Source organism: Schistocerca serialis, chromosome 1 (genome assembly GCF_023864345.2).
Source record: "Schistocerca serialis cubense isolate TAMUIC-IGC-003099 chromosome 1, iqSchSeri2.2, whole genome shotgun sequence".
Taxonomy (NCBI): domain Eukaryota; kingdom Metazoa; phylum Arthropoda; class Insecta; order Orthoptera; family Acrididae; genus Schistocerca; species Schistocerca serialis.
The window spans coordinates 704,498,806-704,525,041 of NC_064638.1; the positions used below are offsets into that span (position 1 = coordinate 704,498,806).

At 36.4% G+C, this 26,236-nt stretch overlaps 1 protein-coding gene and 1 long non-coding RNA gene across 3 annotated transcripts in view; one reads left to right on the top strand and one right to left on the bottom strand.

Moving 5' to 3' along the window:
* Nucleotides 1-432: 432 nt before the first annotated feature.
* LOC126480949 (uncharacterized) lies at nucleotides 433-15,463 on the top strand. 2 transcript variants are annotated; one of them, XR_007587487.1, is made up of 3 exons: nucleotides 433-589; nucleotides 13,897-14,078; nucleotides 14,171-15,463. It is a non-coding gene; the product is annotated as an uncharacterized LOC126480949 (long non-coding RNA). The 2 variants fall into 2 exon arrangements; XR_007587486.1 differs by lacking the exon at nucleotides 433-589 and adding an exon at nucleotides 1,699-1,853.
* The window catches only part of LOC126480942 (NAD(P)H pyrophosphatase NUDT13, mitochondrial-like), a 59,020-nt gene continuing 43,083 nt past the window's right edge, over nucleotides 10,300-26,236 (bottom strand). Inside the window, exons 5-6 of the mRNA XM_050104362.1 lie at nucleotides 14,154-14,302; nucleotides 10,300-10,680 (exon numbers count right to left, since the gene is read on the bottom strand). Of these exons, the coding sequence (XP_049960319.1) occupies nucleotides 10,492-10,680; nucleotides 14,154-14,302 (338 nt within the window). The 3' untranslated portion in view covers nucleotides 10,300-10,491. The remainder of the gene's footprint in view (nucleotides 10,681-14,153; nucleotides 14,303-26,236) is intronic.

Consider the following 26,236-nt stretch of genomic DNA (forward strand, 5'->3'; position numbering starts at 1 on the left):
ATGATATCATTCAAACTGGGTGAGGTGTTGATAATGGTGTCTTTGTCACCTTAAAAGCTTTCCTTACTAACATCAACTCACCACATCCAATCTCAAAGGTAGCTAATGCTCATGACTGTTACACCATGTACTGAGAGCAAACCTGATTTGCCTCCTCATAGTGGAACTACTACAGCCACTCTCATGCAACCAGTGCAAAATTTGTATAGACATCATCTTTCAGATGTAGAAACAGGCCTACCAACTTTCGTTTATCACACAACTCCTTCTTGGTGTTGAGATTTTTTTTTCCATCAATGTATATAAATAACTATTTTTTTAAATATGTCTGCTTGTGTCTGTATATGTGTGAATGGATATGTGTGTGTGTGCGCGAGTCTATACCCGTCCTTTCCCCCCCCTAAGGTAAGCCTTTCCGCTCCCGGTATTGGAATGACTCCTTACCCTCTCCCTTAAAACCCACATCCTTTCGTCTTTCCCTCTCCTTCCTTCTTTCCTGATGAGGCAACAGTTTGTTGCGAAAGCTTGAATTTTGTGTGTATGTTTGTGTTTGTTTGTGTGTCTGTCGACCTGCCAGCACTTTCATTTGGTAAGTCACATCATCTTTGTTTTTAGATATATTTTTCCTATGTGGAATGTTTCCCTCTATTATAACCATATCATTAATTTGAACCCAACAATTACGTTTGTTATTGTCGCTGTTGCATTTCGAAAACTTTCCTGTCGTCTTATTTTCTCTTTATTTTCTCTTTCTGTTTTTACCAGTAGTCTCACGTTGTATTCACCTTCCCCTTTTTACCGTAATACAATTTTATCCCGCCTATATATACTCAATAATACGTAACCCACTTCCAAACCATAACCAAAAAAATTTTTATTTTCCGCTTTCAACACTACCGCTGCTATAAAATCCACCGTTTCTAGTTCAATAACAGCTGCTTTCACGTATTAAACAACCATTTCGGCTAGTTCTAATAACTTTCACTTTGATACATCTTCACTTTATTTCCACTTCCGTTTTTCGCACATCACTGATCATTTTTAGCCGCTCCCCACAGGTTTTAACGTCATTATTTCTTCGTCAGACAATTGTTAGCCCCATTTTCGTAATCTTTCACCACAACACCACTCCTTTTAATACATTTACACGTTTTTTCGAAATTTTCCTGAATTTCTCCGTCCTTTAACGTGTTTCAGCGGCAACACAACCACCTAACCTTCATGCACATCACTGTCTACCAACCCAAGTTCACCACAGGATCAACTTAACGAACACTTTTTCGCCTTTTTTCATACCAGATCTCCAGTTACTTTCTAGTTCACCCTTATCTCTCCCCATATATTTTTATCTTTCATTTTCATTTCAACCTCATGTTACACTTTCCACCTTCTAATACCATGTCACCCTCACAACACCCCCACAACGACCCCATTAAGTTTTATTTACATTCCCTCCGCAAACATGCCTTCACCCTAGCCAGATTACGCTCGCATATTTTATTTTCTCAGGCTTGTCTGACATTTGGCATAACCCCCAAAGGCCTCACACTTAAAGTTCCCATCTCTGGCTGCAACCCTCGGTCTTTAAATATGTCTGCTTGTGTCTGTATATGTGTGGATGGATATGTGTGTGTGTGCGAGTGTATACCCGTCCTTTTTTCCCCCTAAGGTAAGTCTTTCCGCTCCCGGGATTGGAATGACTCCTTACCCTCTCCCTTAAAACCCACATCCTTTCGTCTTTCCCTCTCCTTCCTTCTTTCCTGATGAGGCAACAGTTTGTTGCGAAAGCTTGAATTTTGTGTGTATGTTTGTGTTTGTTTGTGTGTCTGTCGACCTGCCAGCACTTTCATTTGGTAAGTCACATCATCTTTGTTTTTAGATATATTTTTCCTACGTGGAATGTTTCCCTCTATTATAACTATTTTATCAGTATGAGAATAAAATCACAGGAAAAATTTCAAACAGCCCCTTATATCAAAAATCGAAATAAATGTGTACCACATTCAAGATTATTACTGACCATGACAAAGCAGGAAGTCTTTAACACAGTTTGAAAACTGACAAATAAAATATCAGTACATCTGGAGGAAATACCAACTTGTCTGATTAAGCACTGTACAGAGAGCCTATTATCACCATTAGCTGATTATCACTGAAATCAGGTTGCTTTCCTGACCACTTCAAATATGCTAAATCAGTGACTCTCTTAAAAAATGGTGACCATAAAAATATAGGTGCCTATAGGCCACTCTCACTACTTTAGTTCTTTCCAAAAATAATAGAAACGATCATGAAAGATAGACGTATGAAGTATTTAAATAAATACAAGGTCCTTTCCAAAGAACAGGTCAGATTCTGATCTGGAAAAGGCATTGCATCAGCAGCAGCATATCTCAAAGAAACACGGCCTAGAATCACTGCATAAAGTGATGTATGTAAAAGTATATACCTCGATCTAACTAAGACATTTGATACAGTGGATAACAAAGTACAGTTAAATGAACTAGATAACGTAGCTCCAGCTTGAGCTATGATGAAAAACACGCTTCTGAACCTAATTATATAAAAATAGGTGTACTGCATGGTAGTGTGCTAGGTCCAGTACTGTTCCTAATTTACGTTACTGGTTTCCCACAAATTATAAAGCATGCACAAATAATATTATTTGCAGATGATTCTAATGTACTGACCACTGACAAGTCATCATAAGTACAAAGAAAAAGTTGATGAAACACTTAATAGGGTATTTAAATGGACAACAAACAATAAAATCACACCTCATGTAAAGAAAATGAGCACTTTGAACTCCTACATACACAAAAAGCAGATTATAATAACCTTAAAATAAGTAATGAATTCACACAGTGTGTGGAAAGCACAAACTTTCTTGGAATGTGTGTTGATTGGCCATTAAATAGAAAGAGCATGCAGCAGTACTCATTAGTTATGGCATAAATTTTTGTGGACTGACTAGGGGAAAATATCCAAACTATAATCAGACTGCAGAGAAGATAACTATGTATAATAATCAGGAGTGGCAGCACAGCTCACTGCCCTAAACTTTTTAAAATGCTGGAAATCTTAACTGTCCCCTGTGAATATATTTTTCAGTGTGTTAACTACATGAAAAAAAAACACTATGTTAAAAATTGTTCAGTACATGATTATGAAATTAGAAAGGGCTATAAATTGCATTTGGACAGAAAAAAAATTTAAAACTCAGCAGAGTGAATTGTATAATGCCATCATATTATATAGTAAATTTCCACAACATATAAAAGACATAGATAAGATCTGCTCTTTCAAAAGAAAACTAAAATATTATTTACAAAATACAAGTTTCATACAGTAATGGAATGAATGAATTAAAAAATGTTACTTAATTTAAGAAGTTCTGTATTATAAAATATACAGAAATAATAATTATGTAAGACTAAAAAAGGTAATTATGGATTAAAAGTAAATTCATTGTCAGTTACTGGTGTAGTGTAAGAAATTAATTTTAAATTGTTAATTTGTCTATGATTTTAATGATAATGTGAACTGTTTCACTGATTTACAAATAAATCAATCAATCAAATTTACATCACCTTAGTAATCTATGGGCCTGACTAACAAGTACATTTTACTTACTATGAAAATTATATTAGGTTACTAAAATAATCTTAATTTTGCTTCTTTGAAAGCACATAATTATCTTTTAATATAAATTGATGTTAGTACATCATAAATCATGTTTTTAGTCAGCTGCTGTACCTAATCTTACCCTTGTCATCAAAACATTACTAACACTCCTGAATAGAAACTTTACTGCACTACATCATAAAACAAGGCTAATACCTCTGTATGAAAATAATGGTATAGTATGTCATAATCCTGTGGGTGAAGGAAACATTCCTCCTAGTGAAGATATCCATTTCTTAAATGTACATTACATAAGAAAAAAAGTTGAGTGACAAATTACCAGAGAAAATCTCCAGACATTCAGCATTCACAAACATATGTCCATTATAAATTCAGGTAAATGAACATTGTAGTTGTCTAAAAGATGTTGTATGAATATACATTAAAACAGCATGAGGTACATGAGAGATAAATCAATCGTGCAACTCTAAGTGAAGTAACTGTGTCCCACTGACAATAATAAACTCACTTTACTCTGTCAGGTGGTAGCAGTAGAATTGTTTTACACACACACACACACACATACACAAATGTAATTGTAATTACAACCATATTTTCACATTGAATGTAATGTATCAAAGTTGATTCTGCTCTTACTGACATCTGAGTACAATGGATATAATACTCTTTTATGCACACTACACATGACGTGTTCTGTGAATAACCAGCTCTGTCATTCTATGTAACATAATATTTAAGGATATTACAAGAAAGTGTAGTTAAAGTGTATATATATGATAGTTGGTGAGGAGGATTATTGAACAGAAAATGAAAATTTTACTTGACTCCTTTCATGAATAATCCTGTTTCTTAACGCTAATACTAAGTTATGATTACAAAATTCTTTATGAAAATCGCACATTTCAGATCACTCTAATACTAATGAGCAAACAAAGCCATTGCAGTTTAGTTCAAAATTGTTCACAGAATCACATATATATTTAGTCTAGTAATCCAGCTGTATATGTGTGATAAATTTTAAAAATTTCAGCCAAATAGTGTGTTCAGAGATGATAGTTGAACTAAAAGTTGTATTTAAAAATGACTCAATATTTAGCTGAACCTTTTGTACAGTTACATTAATAACACATTCCTTCAGTGCTGTTAAAGTGAAATATGAACTTTCTGTTTTGTCTGGATCTGTATTTGTTTTGAAATACTACATCTAAAATGGGTGTCTGAAATTTTTTCTGTACCTCAGTAAATTCCTTACTTTTATTATGCCCATATTCACATCTCTAAATTGATCATTTAAATCAGTTCTCACAAAATCAGACTGCTTAATTATCTCGAAATATAACTCCCCTTTTAAAATTTAGATAACAGATTGAAATTTTGATATTTTCTTGTTTATCTCAAAGCTTTTCCTATCATGACTCACTAATATGTTAACTTGATTTATTTTAGCCTTTGTCTCACCAGGAGCTTTTTCAAACTGGGCATCCCCTTTCATGAAAATCCATCTTTCCATTTAATTCAGCATGCTGAGATCTGAAATCACCATTTGTTTGGCCTGTCATGTGTTTAGTTATATCTAATTTACCTTTTTAATTGGTATTTAACTGCTTTAACTGATCATGATTACTATTTCTCCCTACAAATCACAAATATCTTTTAAAATTTCTGCAGTTTTTCTTGTCAGTACTGGCACACAGTTAAAACAATAACACTACATGCACTACCCTTCCCTAATCCACAACAGTACCTAACACTTCTTTCTAGAAAAATTCTATTAAAATCCAACCCTGTCTTCACCAAACTCACAATATAACCAAGCAAAATATTTTTACAAATTGTTTTGGCATAAATACAGGTTGCCGAACTGTGTCAAGCAGCACACTGCATCATGATATCGAATATGCTGCACCGCTGCAACTTGGTGATACCATGTAGTTATAGAATGCGAAAGGATGCACAACTTTTGAGAGTTAAGAACCTGAAACACATGTGAATGTATCACACTAAAACTTCTACTACTTTGATGATGTATATGAATGAGTAAATGTGTAGAGTTGTGGCGTTTCTGGCATTGACTCATGTTGTATGATGTTATTCTGCGAATTCATGTTCACTCGAATTTTGCAGATATTTGTCTCTGTTTGGTTTTGGGCACAATTTTTTTTAAGGTATTCACTGGACTACAGGTGGTGTTGAGACACTGCAGAAGATGCTATAGCATCAGAGCATATACAGAGAGACCTCATCACCAACCACAGCTCCAAGAAATATGCCAGACAGATGATTCCTTGAACCCAATAAACAACATTGAAGAGGAAAACATTTAGCTTGGATGTATTTCTTAAACAGTTCTTGTCTGAAGTCTCTAGATGGTCCTCCCTTATGATAGCATCACAAATGACATCATATTTTGTGTGACTGAGTACAAAAACAAAGTAATTTACTAACAAGACTGACTCCATGATTATGCCTGCTGATCAGTTTTGTACCCAAACACAGCAAACTGTGCAAATGACGACAACTTTCCAGGGACATTGATGAGGCAACTTTCCATCGGTCTGGAAACGTGAACTGTGACCATATGGGAGTGTGGAGCTTTGAACTGCCTGAAGTCTGTGTGGAGTTGGAATGGGAGTCATATCCAAGACAAAGGTGTAAGGCCCTTTTTTCTTCATCATGCAGACAGTGAAGATGGGGCTCCACCTCACTGTAGCACAACTGTCCACACTTTTCTCAATAGAGAATTGCCACACTGCTGGATAGAACATGCTAGTCTGGGTAATGCTCCTCTGTTGAGCTCCCCAAGATCACCAGATCTCATGTCATGATGTCTTCCTGTGGAGTTACGTTAAGCACAAACTTTATGTACCTCCAGTGCCAGCAACACAACCAGAACTGCAGGAATGCATTGCTGCTGTGACACACATCCATGGAACAAGCAACTGAACTTAGGAGTGGAAATGGATTATCGTTTGAAGTGTGGTGGGTGACGAAGTGCACACACACTGACATTTGTGGAATGTACCGGAGACTTCATGAGTGCATCTATCTTTTCATTTATCACCTGCCTTCTTCTTACGTCATTCTGCTGTTGTGTTCTTCAGTCCAGAGACTGGTTTGATGCAGCCCTCCATGCTACTCTATCATGCGCAAGCTTCTTCATCTCCAAGTAACTACTGCAATCTCCAGTTGTTGCATGAATTTTCCTCATACTCTGCACGTAGGTCTTTAGAGAGCATTTTACTGTTTCCAGTGGCCCAGTCAACAAAATATTCCATGAACTTGAAAGAATCATTTAACTTCTATCAATACAGTTTGAACCAAATCAATGAGCCTTGTCCCACACACACCTGTTGTTAAGAGTTACATTTGGCTCACTTTGTCCTCCTGAGATCTACTGGAAAAGGGCCTCTTTAGCAGATCATCTACAGAAAACACTTTCATATTAAAAGGAGGTCCATTTTCCACTTTTGCTGTATTAATTTTATTTGTTTGCAATTAATTTCAGCCTTCTAGGCCATTCTCAAGTAATTTTTCTGGTTCTGCAAGAGAAAACTACACCTTACATATCAAAACTTATGTTTACTATTCCTTTTGGTTCACAAATGCTGTCCTGTTGGTTTGACTACTTGACATTTACAAAGGTGCAGAATAGAATTGCTTTCTTGTTGGTTTGACAGCTTTATATTTTACAAAGATGTTATAAATTTGTAAATGTCAAGCTGTCAAACCAATGAGAGAACATTTATCAACCAAAACAAATAGAAAACACTAATTTAAAGGTGCTAACATTTCAATATGTAAGGCATACTTTTCTACTGCAGAACCACAGAGTTGCTTGAGAATGCCTAGAAGGCTAGAACTAGCTGTTAACAAGTAAAATTAATACAGCAAAAGTGGAAAATGCCACTTTCTTTTAATAAATTCATTGCTGTGGTATCCAAAAAACTTTCATACTACACTTGCTTATATATTCGTTTTGTAATGACGATATATAGCCTATTGACTTAACAAGAGAAACTGTTGAGTGGTCTTCAGTCCAGAGACTGGTCTGATGCAGTTCTCCATGCTACACTATCCTGTGCAAGCTTCATCATCTCCCAGAACCTACTGCAACCTGCATCCTTCTGAATCTGCTTAGTGTATTCATCTCTTGGTCTCCCTCTACGATTTTTACCCTCCACACTCCCCTCCAATACTAAATTGGTGATCCCTTGATGCCTCAGACATGCCCTACCAACTGATCCCCTCTCCTAGTCAAGTTGTGCCACAAGTTCCTCTTCTCCCCAGTTCTATTCAGTACCTCCTCCATAGTTATGTGATCTACCCATCTAATCCTCAGCATTCTTCTGTAGCACCACATTTTGAAAGCTTTTATTCTCTTCTTGTTTAAACTAGTAATACATGGCTACATTCCATACAAATACTTTCAGAAATGACTTTCTGACACTTAAATCTATACACAATGTCAACAAATTTCTCTTCTTCAGAAGCGCTTTCGTTGGCATTGCCAGTCTACATTTTATGTCCTCTCTACTTTGACCACCATCAGTTATTTTGCTCCCCAAATAGCATTTCCCAATCTGATTCCCTCAGCTACACCTGATTTAATTCGACGACACTCCATTATCGTTGTTTTGCCCTTGTTGATGTTCCTCTCATATCCTCATTTCAAGTCATACAGTTGTAAATAAACTGCTTTGAAACTCTATGAATCATTTAGGTTAATCTTTTATATGCTGGGAAGATAATGACATAAAACAATTTCTTCTTCTCTTCAATAAATATACCAACACTTCTCACATATGTTTTGTATGTATTCTTAAAGACCACTACAATGATCTTCATATGACAGATACTTAATCTTCATAATAAAATCAAGAACATTACTAATCTGTTCAGAATACTAGATGAGAATTGACAGTTCAGAATGGCAGATTAACTCATTTGTTTTTACACAGAAGACAATCATTATTTAGTTTACTGTAATAAATTCTTGGCAAGTATGCTACCCTAATGCAGACCTTTCCACAACTGTTCATAGCACTTTTCAAATGATGAACCATGGAATGTTCAGCTGTCGTGACACAAATTGTGCACTGCTTGAGGATCGCACATTGCGTTTAACAGTAACTTCTACAACAATTTTTGGCGCATTTGCCTATTAGCCTCTCCCCGGAACAATTCTCAAATCGCCAGTTCATTCAAACTTCTGAATCATGTTCTTCAGCCCCAGTGCCAAAAGAGGACCTCTCTGTATTCCTTTAATGTGTCAATACTCACGAACAGCTGCAGCATTATTAATGTTATTGTGATAAAACAGCTTTCTGAGTAAAGTTCTGTTCACTTGTCCTCACCCATTTTGATGATCTCCAACTGTAGTGCATGCTGATGCTCATATTTCAACCCTATGCTGCCATACCAGTACTCACACCTAACTGCAAGTCATGACAATAACAAAGTTGGGTACCTCTTCTGTCAACTGGCCACAACTGAAGAAAAAGCACAACACACACACACACACACACACACACACACACACACACACACACACACACACACACAGGTTTTGTGTAACCCATACTCTCATAATGTGACTTAACCACAGAACACAAGTCCATCTGTGACACCACTGACCTCCATCTGCACTTGGAAATCAATACATAATTGTCTCAATTTTGATTTATTGGCTGGTTTTAGCACCTGTTGTATTTTAATTCTCTCTAAGCCTTGAACTGCAGAAGCTTGCACAAAACAGTTCACATTGTTGGTTGCGACACATTTCCTATTCCGCTGGCATGACACATGGCTTTCCTGGGGCTCCTTTGTTTTCTATCATGGATGCTACCATTTTTAACACTAACATCAGTGATGAACAACAACGGCAGCTTTCCATTGTTTCACCGTTGTCAACCTAAAACGTGAGAGTTAACCTTTTAGTCTATATGTGTATTTCTGAAACAAAGTCATTACTGTAGTCACAGGAATACTTTCTTTTCGTCCTTTTGATTTTGAATCACCTGTAGTTTACATTTCAGTGGAACATCAAAATCAAACATATTTGAAATTAGGCAAGAAACTTGTTACTTGACCACCTTCAGGTTCAATTCCTAGTACTTCCTCAGATATTTTCTCAGGTAGGGAGGTCTGGTGTGGGGTCCACTCAGCCCCTGCGAGCCAAATTAGGAGCCACTTGAATAAAGAAGTAGTGGCATCATCAGGATTCATCTACTGGCAATAGCAGTTGGAGAGACTGGTGACATACTGACCATATGTCCCACAAACATAGATCACTCTACATATTGTTTTGTAGGTAACACTTGGCTAGTCAGAACAGGCCTAAGGCCTAACCTATGAGTGGTGTGTGCTTTGCTAACTTATTACCTCATGTGGGGCAGAAATGTTAATGGTATGGCATGGTGACAATCATCAATTTCAGGAACGAATCATTTTGATCTTAAATTGGAAAAAATGTGCTACTAAAATATGCACCTGTTTGTAAAAGATACCAGCTTTCATGTATTCCCTTTTCATTATTCCAGCAGCATTATAAACCATATACAGTATTTAAAAAAACCTCAAGAATTAATAAAAATGACAGTAATAAGATATGTTGCATTTGGGAAAGGGCTGAAAAGATGACAACACACACAGAAATAAAGATATTGTAATTTTAATTTAGCATTGTCCCAATATTATCATTTTTTTTCTGTACTCCTCAACAAAATCTATTTTCTCTATACACCGTATGCATGCTGGCAAAAAATATACCATAGTTCAACATAAACTGAAGTATTTAAAACAAGAAGGTTGAAAACATTTCAGGTGGCCCATAAGAATCCAAATGGTTCATTGTTCATGTGTTTGCAACCAATGTGTTATTAAAGTATGGGCCAAAGCACCTGGAGGTGGAATCCAAATTTCACTTGAATTTTTTAAAACTTCCTTGTTTTTCTGAGTTACACGCTGCACAGCATTTCTAACTTGGTCTGGTGTAAACCACTTGGCATCTTCCAATTCTTCATGATCAATGGAGAGCTAAACAAAATTACAAAACATTGGATGAGTAAACAATTAAAAGAGGAGCACCATATTAATGAGACTGTTTATCTTTCAAGTAAAAATCTCATAATACATACAAAGCTATAAGCGATTTTTCAATAGAATAACTCATCATTTATTTAAGGTCGCTTTTAACAGAAAAATGTAATCTTATAACTATTTGTAGACAAATACCATCTGCATGATTGCAAGGAGACATGAAGAATGGCCAGTAATCACCTTCAGGTGGCAAAAGTCCAAGTACTGCTGATACATTTAAAAGTAGAGAAAACAGTATCTGGTTTTCACCTAGTACTATCCAGGCTTTGAATGCCTCAATACCTCATGCTGCCATGGCCACGACTTTAAGGCAAATCCTGAAATGAGATTATCTCTCCCAGGTATTCTTCCAACACCACCCACCACCACATCCTGTCACCATCTAAGCTCCAAATCAAAACATACAATATTGCGGAATTATAATCTCTGCCTCCAGGTTGCTACACCTGCAATCATTCCTGCTGTAAAATCTGTAACATGCACTCACATCCGCTACCATTTATTCCAAACCCAACCATTGGTAAATACAACAACATCAAAAGTGATGTAACATGTGAAACCATACATGTTGTTTATCAAGAACATATGTTCACTGTATTAGATTAGATTAGATTAATACATGACATTTTATATAGTAACTATAAAACTTAGCAATGTTTCTTCATTGCTAAATTTGTACAGGAATTAAATATACACTTAATCTGGGGTATCCCATGGAAATGTGTCAGGTCACAAATCTCAGCTTATCATTGTGACTTCACCCATTTCAAGGTACAGAAATATGTATCAGAATAAATCATATAGAATATGAATGAAAAAGACTTCTTTGTTTTCATTACTGGTTCCTGTTGTTTTAAAGGTTTTTTCAGTTATAATCAATACAATTACAAAATTTCAAATACACAACATTTTTTATTTCTGGATACTGGTTTCCTGAACCATCAGTTTGTGAAAGGGAAACACACAACTTGTCATGTGAAATACACTCTGATTATAAATCCATTCCAATGTATTTGAATGTCCGAGTTTGCCATTATTGCAGCTGAAATCATGACTGAGAATTCAATTCAATTAAAATGAATGGGTAAATCGCTTGGGATCAGTAAATCAGTCAATAACTTTTATAGCTGATGTCCATCAGAATGTTTGTTAAAATATCATGTAAAAATATGAATTAAATTGGTCAAGCACTTTGAGATTTTTGGAAACAACATTAATCAACATTTCTCCTTTTATGTATTAGTACAGATGACCACAGTTAAACTGGCGGAGTACATGAAACAACAAAGGAGAACTGTCCACCTTGGGCACAACCCCTACCCAGTTACTGAGCTAGTCAAGGAACTCGAGTGCCTGCTACACAACATGGATCATTTGGATTATCCCACCCAGTACTATCTTCTTGAATGCCAGAGATGTGAACTTGTGCTCCATTAACTATCACCTTCCCCTTTTACCTGATTGATAGGTTTTTTTTAGTACTGTTGTGAGTTACTAGCCATCATCTCTTACACATTGCATCTCTTACACACCGCAAAATTAGAAGTTCTTCAGTGGAACAGGACCTCTCAAGGAGAAACTTCTTCAGTTTGCTTTCAATTTTAATTTTGCTGTCTGTCAAACATTTTATACCATTGGGTAACTGATTAAAAAAAATCCCATTTTTGTGCTAAAGAAAACCTTAATATTGAGTAATGGATGTCATTTTTTCTTCTGCTATCGTAATTATGTACATCATTGTTCCCTTTGAACTGCAGTGGATTATTTACAACAAACATACTGAGAGAACAAATATACTGTGAAGCAGTAGTCAAAATGAGTAACACCTTAAACAGATGTCTACAAGATATTATTCTTACTGCATATTTTTAGCAATGAAGACTTTTTTCCTTAAAAATGACTTACCAAAGAACTTTATTTCATATGACATTAATGAATGAAAATACTATGCAGCTTAATGATTTGTCTCTTCCTAAAATTTGCAACGATTCAAAGTAAATGCGGCTGAGCTAAGTTGTATTAGGAATTCCGAAATGAGTTTTAACTAGTTTAAATTCTCATTGATACGGACACCTAAAAATTTTGACATTTCCACCCTAGTTATTATTTCCTCCCCATGTCTCACATTTATCACTGGTGAAGCATCTCTAGATGTGCAGAAATGAATATGTTGTGTCTTTTTGAAACCGAGAATGAGACCATTCACAGACAACCACTCAATAACACTTCGAAGAACATTACTTATCATTTCTTCTGTTGCTGTATGTTTGATTGGACTGCTAACAATACATTAGTGGCATCAGAAAAAAGAACAAGGTAATTTACATACATGAAAAACAGTAGTGGTCCTGAGATTCAGCCTTGTGGAACTCCATAAATTATTTCTTCCCAGTCAGAAGTATCTCCCCTGCTTACATTGGTTGAGTTATTAAGCATTAAGAAATTGTTATTAAACATATCTGCTACCTCTACTTGATTATTTACAGCCCTTCCATTGAAATCAATAGTGATGTTATCCTCTTGTTAGTTTTGTTAATTATTCCAATCAGAAAATTTCACTTTCATGAAAATTCTTGGGGGTCTTCAGGAATCCACATGGACATTTACAACTGCCGTCTCATAAAGTCGTACCTATTATTTTGGCATTTTATAGTTATACAGTTTTTGGTTAAACAAACTTACTTCATTGATTATTGTATCTTTCTATATTTCTTTGGTGTTTTATGTTAATGTGTAAAATTTAACAGTCTCATGATTTTCTAATTTTTGTAATATGTGCCTCTTTGGACAAGTGTCACATAAAAACCACAGTCAAAGGCAAGCATTTGGTATTTAAACATCATGTTGTTTTCATAAGTCGTGGACTAGGTTTCAATTGTTACAGCTACTGTATCATCATTTAATATGTTAATATTTTGTTGTTGGTTGTGAAGATCTATAGTTATTTTGATGCTAAGTGCTACTTGTGAAATGTTTGAAATTTCTTCAATTTGGTATAGCTTACCGATCTGTGTTAGGATGTAGACCCTCGATATATTCTAAAAAAATCTGATCTTCAAATCTGAACTTGTTAAAATAATGAATAAGAAGAAAAATGAAATGCCAAGTCTATTGTAATGTGTATATTAGTTAATAACAATTCACTACATACAGTCATCAAGAAGAAGCAAGGCAAAAGAGGAAAATTGACAAAACTACAGCATACGAAACAAATCAATAAGTTACACATTATGTCTTTGACCACCCTGTTTTCTTCCTGGGAAGAAACAAACAGTTGTGAAAGCTCTTTCTACTTTTGAATATGTCACATGGCAGAACTTGGAATTCTGATGAAGGTAAGTAATGGCCAGCCATTCTGTCTCCTTGCAATTTTATAATTTTCTCAAGTGAATTTTTCTTCTGATATGTACCATCTGTTCTTCTGCAGCTGCAGTGCAACCAATCATGAGGCTATTTATTGGAAAAGCCCAGTGTTGAGAGCTAACATACTGTATGGCTTCTACTGCAATACCTACTTCCTCGGCTACTTCTCTTCTAATATTTTCTTCAATGGACTCACCTGTAAAGCATTTTTTTAAAATTGTTACTCATATTCTTAATAAAGCCTGGAAACAGTCACATACCATTTTCCAATCCGCAATGAAGAAAAAGATGTGCAATGACTTAAACAATGCAACAGTGAATTCAGGTTACAAAAAAGAAAGACAATAGAACACTTTTCTTTTGGCATATGTTTGTATTCCCACACACTTTCTGTACAAAATTAATGTTGTCCTCTTAAGCAGGAAAATGATACTATTAAACAAAGGTATCAATGAGCAAAGTAACAACCATCTAGTATTAAGAATCTAATATTTGTCTTCTTGTGAAAGTACCTACTGGCCAACATCAAAACTAGAGGCTGAACACTGATTAAAAATGAAACTTTGATTCTTCATGGGTATTTAAGTTCAGTAATCATCTTATAGAGTATGACTATCAAGTCTAGGTCATGAAAAATATTAGAAAAATGGTTTGTTTTGCCTGTTCACTACGGTAATTTTCTTGTGGATTGGCAAACTCTCTCATGATGATTTCAAATCTGATTAGACACCATAATGTCTGAGGAGCAAAATGAGCCACAATGTACACTAACAATAAGAATTAGTACTGCCTATCTAGGTGTAGAGATTATATTAACTATCATAAAAGATAGTACACAGCTAATTTAGAGTTACACTTGGTTAACTAATGGCAGTCACTTCCAAGCCTGAAAGACCCAGAAGCCATCGCAATACAATCTTTGCTTGTATGTAGACTGAGCCGTGTATATATTCAGTTCTCTTATTCAGAAGAAGGCAGAGATGAGCTGAACATACCATGAGCCCCATTTTGTTGAAGATGAGCAAATTTTGACCATTACCCATAGAATGTTACTGGGTCATTGAATTATTGCTGGAGTATTACATGTAAGTAGAAAGAAAGAAGGCTAAACAATGCTGTAATCAGTATAGTCTTTTATTACCAGAATACATAGGTATACATACGTTTCATTACCAATAAGGATACTGCACTTAAAGTAATGATATGAAAGAAATCTCAGATAAACAACAAAGTATGATTTTAAAAATAAATACAAGGTACTTCTTGAAACAATACAGGTATACCGGTACACCGCACCACCCTCACACCATATGGAGGAGTTACAAAAACCTGACAAAAATAAATAACGTAACAGAATAATACAGAGTCACCCAGAGGCGTGGAACTGTCCTTCCAAAAATAATAACAAGTGGATGACAGAAATTTATAGTAGTATGAGTGGATGAGAGGTGTAAAACCTATGAAGCTGTTACTAACATGGCAGCCATTTTGTAATACCCCATCTTCGATAAAACTTAAGTTTCAAATGGAAAGAGGAACACATGACTTATCAAACAGATAGGGAATTGAACGAGAAAAACAATGGTGCCTCTCATATGAGCAGAGCTTTATTCATTCTTGGGTTATGTTGCGCATTGTACAGAACTGGGCACATGCTGATAATAACACAAAGGCTACAGAACGTGTCATCCAGCATGTTTTTAAGGTGGTAGTTTTCCACTTAACCCATTCCCCGAAGACTTTAACCAACATACGTATTACAATATGAGAACAAGCATCAAAAGTCCGCTCACTGAGGTGGGCAAGATTTCTGATCTTCATTCTGCACTTCACTGCATGCTCAGCTGCCTTCGCATGCATTTACATGTAGAAATGTAATGGTCATAAATTGGGGAACATGGCAACCAGTCCTCTGGATCTCTATGACTTATCCATCCTCAGGGATAATAAACCTCCAAGTAATCCCTGACAGCTAGCCCATGAGGTGCGACCATGCTGAAAGAAAGTTGGAATTGTACCATTTCACACAGCAGTGTTAGCAGTACATCTTCATGTAACAACTGCAGATAGTGGGCTGCTGTTAATGTATCATGAATGAAGAAGGGCTCAAAAATATGGGAATTCTGTATTCCACTTTAATTGCTTTCAATGTGCCAACTACCTTTGATGGAGCCATCCTGTGAGGGTTGGCATCTTGCCAGTTTCTGTGATTCTGTTTATTTACATCTCTTTTAATACAAAAATTAGCTTCATCTGTAAACAATATGTGATAGAGGGAATGATGATTTCGTCCAGCTTGTGTTCACCCACTCAGCAGCTTAACTCGAAGACTTGGATTGTTCTTGGTGATAAGCAACACTTGCATTTTGTAAGAGCACCATTTACATTTGGCCAAAATTCGCATTAGTGATTTATATTGACCCCAGTTTCCAGCAAGATGCAGTGAATACTGTGGTTTGGACTCTTGCTTGCACAGCCAGTATCTACAATATTTAACCATTCCCTTGAAGGAGGTTAGTTTCCAGATATGCTTAAGTATGCAGTAGTTAAGCAACTATTCAAAAAAGGCACAAAAGGACATGGGAAACTATAATCCAGTTTATCAAAAATGTTTGAAAAGGTAGTCACAATACAAATTCAAAATTCTTTAGAAAAATTTAAAATAACCTCAAAAAATCAGTATAGATATAAATGAAAGAAGAACCACAGTATCTGCAATAAACCATTTTTCAGATAAAATTAACTTATCGTCAGACAACTCACAGCATGCCACAGGAATTTTTTATGACCTATCAAAGGTGAATCACTCCTTGTTACCCTGTAAACAGGAAAAAAATATGGAATTAGGGGCATTGTATTATAAATGATCTACCACTTACTACTGAGTGTCAGTTTTGTTTGCAGATGACATATCTGTAATCATTGAAAGTAACAGCACTGACAAAATTCCTAAAACTGTATTAAGTAGAAAAAAATAGATACTTGGTTTGATTTAAATGGATTAAAATTAAACATGGAAAGAGACTCAGTTGATGCAATTTCAAAAAGAACAAGCAGAATTAAATAATGGTCAGATCAATCACAAAAACCAGGAAGCTAGCTGTGTGGAATTCCTAGGATTGCAGCTGGATAAAAATCTGTCATGGGGCTCACACATACTGTACCTTGGAAATAAATTAAATAGCCTAGCATTAGCAATGAGGATATTGTACATTGCTACCAGCATGGACATAAGAAAAGTAGTATATCACTGCTACTTCAAATTAATAATAAGATATGGAATTGTAATTTGGGTTAATTCAAACCACGTGTCAAATATTGAAACTTCAGAAAACCATCATTAGAAACATGCACAATGTAGAGTAAAGAAAAGAAAAGTCATCTACTCCTAAAAAAACTACGTACATTAAGTGTTCCCTCGCTATATATCTATGAGCTGATTATCTTTTTACATGGTAACCTCAATTTATTTGCAGCAAATCATTTTCAACATGATTACAACACCAAAAATCAAAATAATTTTATGCTGCCTGCCCACCGTTAAAAACTTCATGCTCAAACTCCATAGTATACGGGTATGAAAATTTATAACAAACTGAAAGGAAGAGAATTGCTCAGTATAAATTTAGAGACACTGAAAAAGACCTTCCATGAGAAACTAGTGCAGAAATGTTACTATTCAGCAGAAGAATTCATTAAGGACAACCTGAAGATTTGAGCTGGAGAGAGCATGTACTTAGGAATGTTAATTTTTAAAAGTTTGTTACTTTTTAAGAAAAAATATTAGTTGTATACTAATTACATATCCAGTACAGTATCTTATATTAATGATATTATATGAAAAATTGTAGACCATTTTTTGTGTTTTGATGAGTCTCCTGTACATTAAGTCAATGACTTGAAATTGTATGTTACAGCACAATAAACTTCTATTCTGTTCTATTCTATTCTAGTGCACAATGCCAGACCATTGGTTGATGTTGCTTCATCAGTAGCCATTTTTGATTGTTCAATTTTCAGTTGTCTGTGACAGAGCACGTTTCACAGAATTTTGCAAGATGTTTCACCACCATATGCGGGTAATGTGTGGTATGTCTGGGAGGTGGGTGGGATTGGTTGTAATCCTCTGTGATAACACAGATGCTCCTCTCTCCTGATATCAGGATGATCTCAAGACATTTAGCTTGTGTTAATGTCATCATCTTACATCTCAGCTGCAGGGGAGAAACATCTTTCCACTTCAAAATTACAATTTTTATTCAAGATGACAGTTTCCAAAATGCCCTCCAAGTTGGTAACATAGCCTCACACATACACACCACTGTGTCACGGGTTATTATAAAATAAGAAGGAAGAAAGTTAGAACTGTTGAAATTGAAACAATTAGAGATGTAATATGTAAATCTACATATATAGTATATAGCTATACTTCGCAAGTCACCTGATCATGTAAGGCAGAGGGTACTATGTGTACTGTTCCAGCTGTTTGCAGAAGAAAAATGGTTCAAATGCCTCTGAGCACTATGGGACTTAACATCTATGGTCATCAGTCCCCTAGAACTTAGAACTACTTAAACCTAACTAACCTAAGGACATCACACAACATCCAGTCATCACGAGGCAGAGAAAATCCCTAACCCCGCCGGGAATCGAACCCAGGAACCCGGGCGCGGAAAGCGAGAACACTACCGCACGACCACGAGCTGCGGACGTTTGCAGAGGACAAGTTGTTTCATTAGATCAACTGGTTGATGAAGTGGCTAAGTTAGAGCACCGTGGCGAAAAAAAACCATTAACTGGAGATAATTTAGAATAACAAAAGAAAACCTACATCAAAATCTGTAAAAAAAATGGAATAACCCAGAAAAAAAATGGCTAGCATGAATCCACCACACTAATGAGATGAACAATCCACCGACAAGGGGTAAGACTTTAGTGAGATGACATGCAGAAAGGCCCTCTCTAGTACAACTACAATGGTCAGCGTTATACTGATCTCAGAGAAGAGCTATCAAATGTACCGGCAGTTTCAACCACAATTACACCAATTTTCTACAAAGTTGTGGCCTATTGCCTTTTGGCTTACATGGGTAGTAATCACAACTGTATAGAATGTAATTTTATGTATATAAATTGAACTGTTTACATAGATTTACATTTTATAATCAATTATTTAACACTGTGACAAATAAAAGAAGAAAAAATATGGAACCAGCAGAAATCAAACCCAGGCTGCCAAACAACAAGTTTCCAAGTCTGTGCTTTTAACCATTGGCTACAGTGCCTGCCTGTCTTTTTTGCATGAATTTTCCTCATCTCTGCACATAAGTCTTTAGAGAACATTTTACCTTTTCCAATGGACCAATCAACAAAATATTCCATGAACTTGAAAGGATCATTTAACTTCTATCAATACAGTTTGAACCAAATCAATGAGCCTTGTCCCACACACACCTGTTGTTAGAGTTACATTTGGCTCACTTTGTCCTCCTCAGATCTACTGGAAAAGGCCTCTTTAGCAGATCATCTGCAGAAAACACTTTCATATTAAAAGAAGGTCCATTTTCCACTTTTGCTGTATTAATTTTATTTGTTCGCAATTAATTTCAGCCTTCTAGGCCATTCTCAAGTGATTTTTCTGGTTCTGCAAGGGAAAACTACATCTTAAATATTGAAACTTATGTTTTCTATTCCTTTTGGTTCACAAATGCTGCCTTGTTGGTTTGACTACTTGACATTTAAAAAAGGTATAGAATAGAATTGCTTTCTTGTTGGTTTGACAGCTTTATATTTACAAAGATGTTATAAATTTGTAAATGTCAAGCTGTCAAACCAATGAGAGAACATTTATCGACCAAAACAAATAGAAAACACTAATTTAAAGGTGCTAACATTTCAATATGTAAGGCATACTTTTCTACTGCAGAACCACAGAGTTACTTGAGAATGCCTAGAAGGCTAGAACTAGCTGTTAACAAGTAAAATTAATACAGCAAACGTAGAAAACGCCACTTTCTTTTAATAAATTCATTGTTGTGGTATCCAAAAAACTTTCATACTAAACTTGCTTATATATTCGTTTTGTAATGACGATATATAGCCTATTGACTTAACAAGAGAAACTGTTGAGTGGTCTTCAGTCCAGAGACTGGTTTGATGCAGTTCTCTATGCTACACTATCCTGTGTAAGCTTCCTCATCTCCCAATACCTACTGCAACCTGCATCTTTCTGAATCTGCCTAGTGTATTCATCTCTTGGTCTCCCTCTATGATTTTTACCCTCCACGCTGCCCTCCAGTACTAAATTGGTGATCCCTTGATGCCTCAGAACATGTCCTACCAACCGATCCCTTCTCCTTGTCAAGTTGTGCCACAAATTCCTCTTCTCCTCAATTCTATTCAGTACCTCCTCCATAGTTATGTGATCTACCCATCTAATCCTGAGTATGCGTCTGTAGCACCACATTTCAAAAGCTTCTATTCTCTTCTTGTCCAAACTATTTCTCGTCCATATTTCACTTCCATACATGGCCACATTCCATACAAATACTTTCAGAAACGACTTCCTGACAGTTATATCTAAATTCGATGTTAACAAATTTCTCTTCCTCAGAAACACGTTCCTTTCCATTGCCAGTCTACATTTTATATCCTCTCTAGGATTCTTTTTAGGAATATAAAAAAAGGGATGAAGGTTTATCTGTTTAGCAAGAGTAATAGAAGGCAGATTTCAGACTACCTAACAGATCAAAATGAAAATTTCTGTTCTGACACTGACAATGTTGAGTGTTTATGGAAAAAGTTCAAGTCAATCGTAAAATGCGTTTTAGAAAGGTACGTGCCGAGTAAAACTGTGAAGGACGGGAAAAACCCACCATGGTTCAACAACAAAGTCGGAAACTACTGCAAAAGCAAAGGAAGCTTCACTCCAAGTTTAAACACAGCCAAAACCTCTAAGACAAACAGAAGCTAAATGATGTAAAAGTTAGTGTAAGGAAGCTATGCGTGAAGTGTTCAGTGAATTCGAAGGTAAAATTCTATGTACCGACTTGACAGAAAATCCTAGGAAGTTCTGGTCTTACGTTAAATCAGTAAGTGGCTCGAAACAGCATATCCAGACACTCTGGGATGATGATGGCATTGAAACAGAGGATGACACGCGTAAAGCTGAAATACTAAACACCTTTTTCCAAAGCTGTTTCACAGAGGAAGACCACACTGCAGTTCCTTCTCTAAATCCTCGCACAAACGAAAAAATGGCTGACATCGAAATAAGTGTCCAAGGAATAGAAAAGCAACTGGAATCACTCAACAAAGGAAAGTCCACTGAACCTGACAGGATACCAATTCGATTCTACACAGAGTACGCGAAAGAACTTGCCCCCCTTCTAACAGCCGTGTACCGCAAATCTCTGGAGGAACAGATGGTTCCAAATGATTGGAAAAGAGCACAGGTAGTCCCAGTCTTCAAGAAGGGTCGTCGAGCAGATGCGCAAAACTATAGACCTATATCTCTGACGTCAATCTGTTGTAGAATTTTAGAACGTGTTTTTTGCTTGAGTATCATGTTGTTTTTGGAAACCCAGAATCTGCTCTGTAGGAATCAACATGGATTCCGGAAACAGCGATCGTGTGAGACCCAACTCGCTTTATTTGTTCATGAGACCCAGAAAATATTAGATACAAGCTCCCAGGTAGATGCTATTTTCCTTGACTTCCGGAAGGCGTTCGATACAGTTCTGCACTGTCGCCTGATAAACAAAGTAAGAGCCTACGGAATATCAGACCAGGATTGAAGAATTTTTAGCAAACAGAACACAGCATGTTGTTATCAATGGAGAGACGTCTACAGACATTAAAGTAACCTCTGGCGTGCCACACGGGAGTGTTATGGGACCATTGCTTTTCACAATATATATAAATGACCTAGTAGATAATGTCGATAGTTCCATGCGGCTTTTTGCGGATGATGCTGTAGTGCAACTAGTGAAAATGTTACTGGTCCACACTTTTTCCAAGATGATAACAGGAACACTGTAACTGTAACATCAGACTGTTATAGACAGATGATCATTGAGTTCTTCTCACCTGAACCAAGAAGAAGACATAGTCCTATCTGGCAAGTTCGGTTTCAGCAAGCCGTCATTTCCTGGTTTGTTGACATTAGTTGGCCCCCTCATTCCCCAGACCTCTCCATGTGCACTACTTTTTGTGAGGTAACCTCAAGTCACATGTATAAGAGCATAAACCATGGACACTTGAAGAACTGAAGGAAGCAATTCGTGTGGAAGTTGTCCAAATTGATAGAGAAATGTTGGAGAGAGTGGAAGCCAATTTCCTAGAGCAGCTTGAGAAGTGCATTGCTGAAAATGGCTATCACCTGGGAGATGTTAGTTTCAAGCATTAATTTTGTAAAATGGCAACATCATTTGAGTATTATTCCGTAAATAAAAAAATTTCTGAAGCACAAGTAACGACATTTTATGCCTCACCCTGTATTAATTTTACATATGCAAACTGAACTGTTTACATATATTTAAATGTTATAATTGACTGTTTAGCACTGCGAGGAATAAGATAAAACAAAGGAAAAAAATATTAGTAGTATCAGGAATCGAACCTGGGCCAACGAATTACGTCAGTGCTGTTAACCACTCACCCATGGAGCCATTACTTCGGCCACTCCTAATAAACCCTCATATTCTCACTCCTAAATGACCCTCATACACTGCACTTGCACAATAAGTTACAAGCAATTTCAAAGAAAAATATGACCTGGTGCTGTGAGCAATATAGCACTCAGTGGTGGAAGGGATGACGTTACATCAGAGCAGTAGTAAACAGACAACTGTGTCCCTTCGCCAAGTAGATTGTAGCATTGCTGACCATCATTTCAGCACTCAATACTGGTTTCTACTTACTGCAGAGATAGTGCAATGGAACATGTTTCCATCCATTTTATTTGCATACCCAGCTGGCATTCAAAGAGAAATGATGTAATTTTAGTGTCATTTTGACTAGCATTTGAAGAGAAATGGCATAATTTTAGTGTGATTTCTGGTTTGCATTTGAAGAGAAATGTCATAATTTTAGTGCAATATTTAGATTGGGCTGTACAAGATTAGCACATGATAACCGGCCACCACTGATCAGATGGAGTACAATGTAGATAGTGTTACACCTAACTCCTCCGTGCGGCTGTACATGTGTGTGGCTGCAATATAAGCTAAATCACTTTCATATTCATGCATGTACCATATTTTATTACATAATTCCCTCATTTTTTTCCTCAAAATTTTTTCCAAACACACTAGGGAGGGGATTACCCAAGTAGTAGAGTGGTGCTTCTAGGAATTCAGAAAGGAAGGGAAACAATGTATTAGGTAGGTAAAAGTTACATTACAGTAATTTGTAAAAAAAGATGTTCTTTCAAAGTTTCGTTCACACCAACATCTAAAGATTGAAGAATGGATGCTATTCCTCCATGGATGATGGCAGGATGGGGCTTCATCCATTTCATTGGTTGTCTTCCCTAGACTTTCTCCAACGAATCCACCATCAAATCTGCTGTCATCTAGCCATTTTCCTGAACTCAAAAGTGAATTCCATGTAGGGTAGCCTCCTTTGATAATGCCTTCCATTTACAGAGGACATATGGTGTAAGTTTATTGCCATCTGCTGTCATATACAACATCACTGCCCATCTTAATTTCTGCGCTCCACTTGTCTTCACAAGCACACTTTTTGAGCTAGTTGGAGCAACAGTGCTGTTTGCGGCATATCAAGAAACACTGGCATCTGGTCAAGGAGAACAAATAGTCATATTGCTTTCATACTTGTATTACTGTATAGTCTCAGGGTAAGCACTGGTGCAAAGATGTCCTCCTTTGTAGACTGAGATTTGCTGTCTCATAAAACTAATCACCCAACCAATGCTTGCTTTAAAATCTTTTCTGTCTATCTCGTGAGCTTTGTTTTGAATCATTTCATAAGAGACAGCACAGCCAGCATTCTGAATTTAATTGACATAAGCAATTATACCATTATCAATTTCGGGATATTTTTGTTTTACGCCGATGGAAAGATTTGGAGCTTGCCTTTGCAGTCATGAGTTTATCTCTTTGTCTCCACTGAATGGAGAAATTTCTTCCTGCAGCTTTCACTCTGTCTGTATCAGTGTAAGATAACAGATGTAATTTAAATTTTGCCATGAATCAGAATCTTTCATTCAGAATCAATCTTTCGTTGCCATTGTCCACATACAGTAGAATAGGCTTTCTTAATAATATCAGCTAATATCTTAATAGTATCAAGTTACGATTGCACTTAAATTATTACAATTAACCTTTACAATTCGCGTATAGGTTAACTACCTTATATACAGCCATAATTTTAAATATTACCATCAGTATTGTCCGTATCATAGAGCTCTTTCATACTGTATAATGGGTTTTTTGTCAGCCAGTCATACAATTTTGTTTTGAACTTTTTGAATGCAGGGATCAAGCAGTGAGAGGTAGCTTGTTAAAAGTTTTGAGGGCATTTACTTCATGCGAGTTTCCTGTTATGGCTAGTCTGTGCAATGGAATGTCAATGTTTGCCTTATTTCTGGTGTCATATTTGTGTCTCATTTCCCTTAAAACAAATTCCTTAACGCTGTTCTTGACAAAGAGCACAGACTCACAGATGAACAGATCCACAAGTGTTAGTAGCTTAAGCCTTGTTAAATGAGGGCAACAGTGCTGTTTAGAACCAGCCTTGCATAATATGCAGACAACTTTGTTTTTATTTTTAAAATGTTGCTGATATGAGGAGAATGTCCGCATATGAGAAGACCATATGAGATGTGTGACTGAAAGAGCCCAAAATGTGCCACACAGAGATAGTTATTACTGACCATATCTCTCAGTTTCCATATGAGGTAGGACACTTGTGAGATCTTTTTACAGACGTGATTGATATGTTCTTCCCAACTGAGTTTGGCTTCAGTATGTGTTCCTAACATTTATTTTCTATCTCCTTAGTCAATCCTAACATAAGCTTTTGAGTTCTGTCTGGATTACAGACAAGTTTATTGGCTACAAACCAGTTCAGTGCGGAGTCAAGAGTTCCTTGAGAGATCTTTTTAATGCTTGGGATGTCATGATGCAAAGAAAGTAAAGTTGTATAATCAGCACAGCAGATTACAGACTGTGATATACAATGGGGCAGGTCACTGACAGCCACAAAGGAAAAGAAGGGGCCAAAGACCCAAGCCCTGTGGTACACCTGTGCAAATTTCTACTAACAGGGAATGTCTATCACTAACTGAGACAAACTTTCTTCTGTTGGTCAGCTAGGAAGACAATACTGCCAACGTAGATTTCTATACACCATAACACTCCAACTTTGTTAGTAATATGTTTAAAAGGAATGCAGTCAAAAACTTTCCTTGAATCGCATAATGCAAGCGACACCATCTTCTTATTTTCAAACACAATTAAAGTTTGGTCAACAATTTCTAGAACAGCTGCAGAGGTATTTTTACCTGGCCGAAATCCATCCTGACTGTTGCATAAAAAAAGGGCATGTCGTTCAAAGTAATTACTTAACTGAATGTACATAAGTGATTCAAACTAGCTGATAGTTATGTGGAGTAGTTTATCATTCTTTTTGTATATGGGGACAACTCTTAACTCCATACTCTAAACATTTATTAAAAATAAAACTGTTCTTTTTAACAACATAATTGGATGTCCAGTAGCAGTCCACACTTTTGGAATTGGACAATTCGGAAACAGTTTCACAGACCTCATAAGGCGTGATTTTGTCCCAACGAAACAAAGATCCTTCAGGCAGCAGGGGATCGAGTACATCCCTTGCAGAAGAATCTGATCTCATGGATCAAGCAGAGTTTGACATAACTGGCTGAATAGAATGATCTTGTCTGATAACCACCCTGCACTTATTTGGGGCACCTGCTATGTACCTTTCACAAGCTGCTTTTTTGGCCTGTCCAAGCTTAGCTTTGCAATGCTTTTTACTCCTGCGGTATTCGTTGTAGACCCCACTCCTCTCCTCCTCCCCTTGATTATCCTCATTTTTTTCGATAAAGTACAGGCATGTTTTCTCTAATTTCTGCCAATTTTTT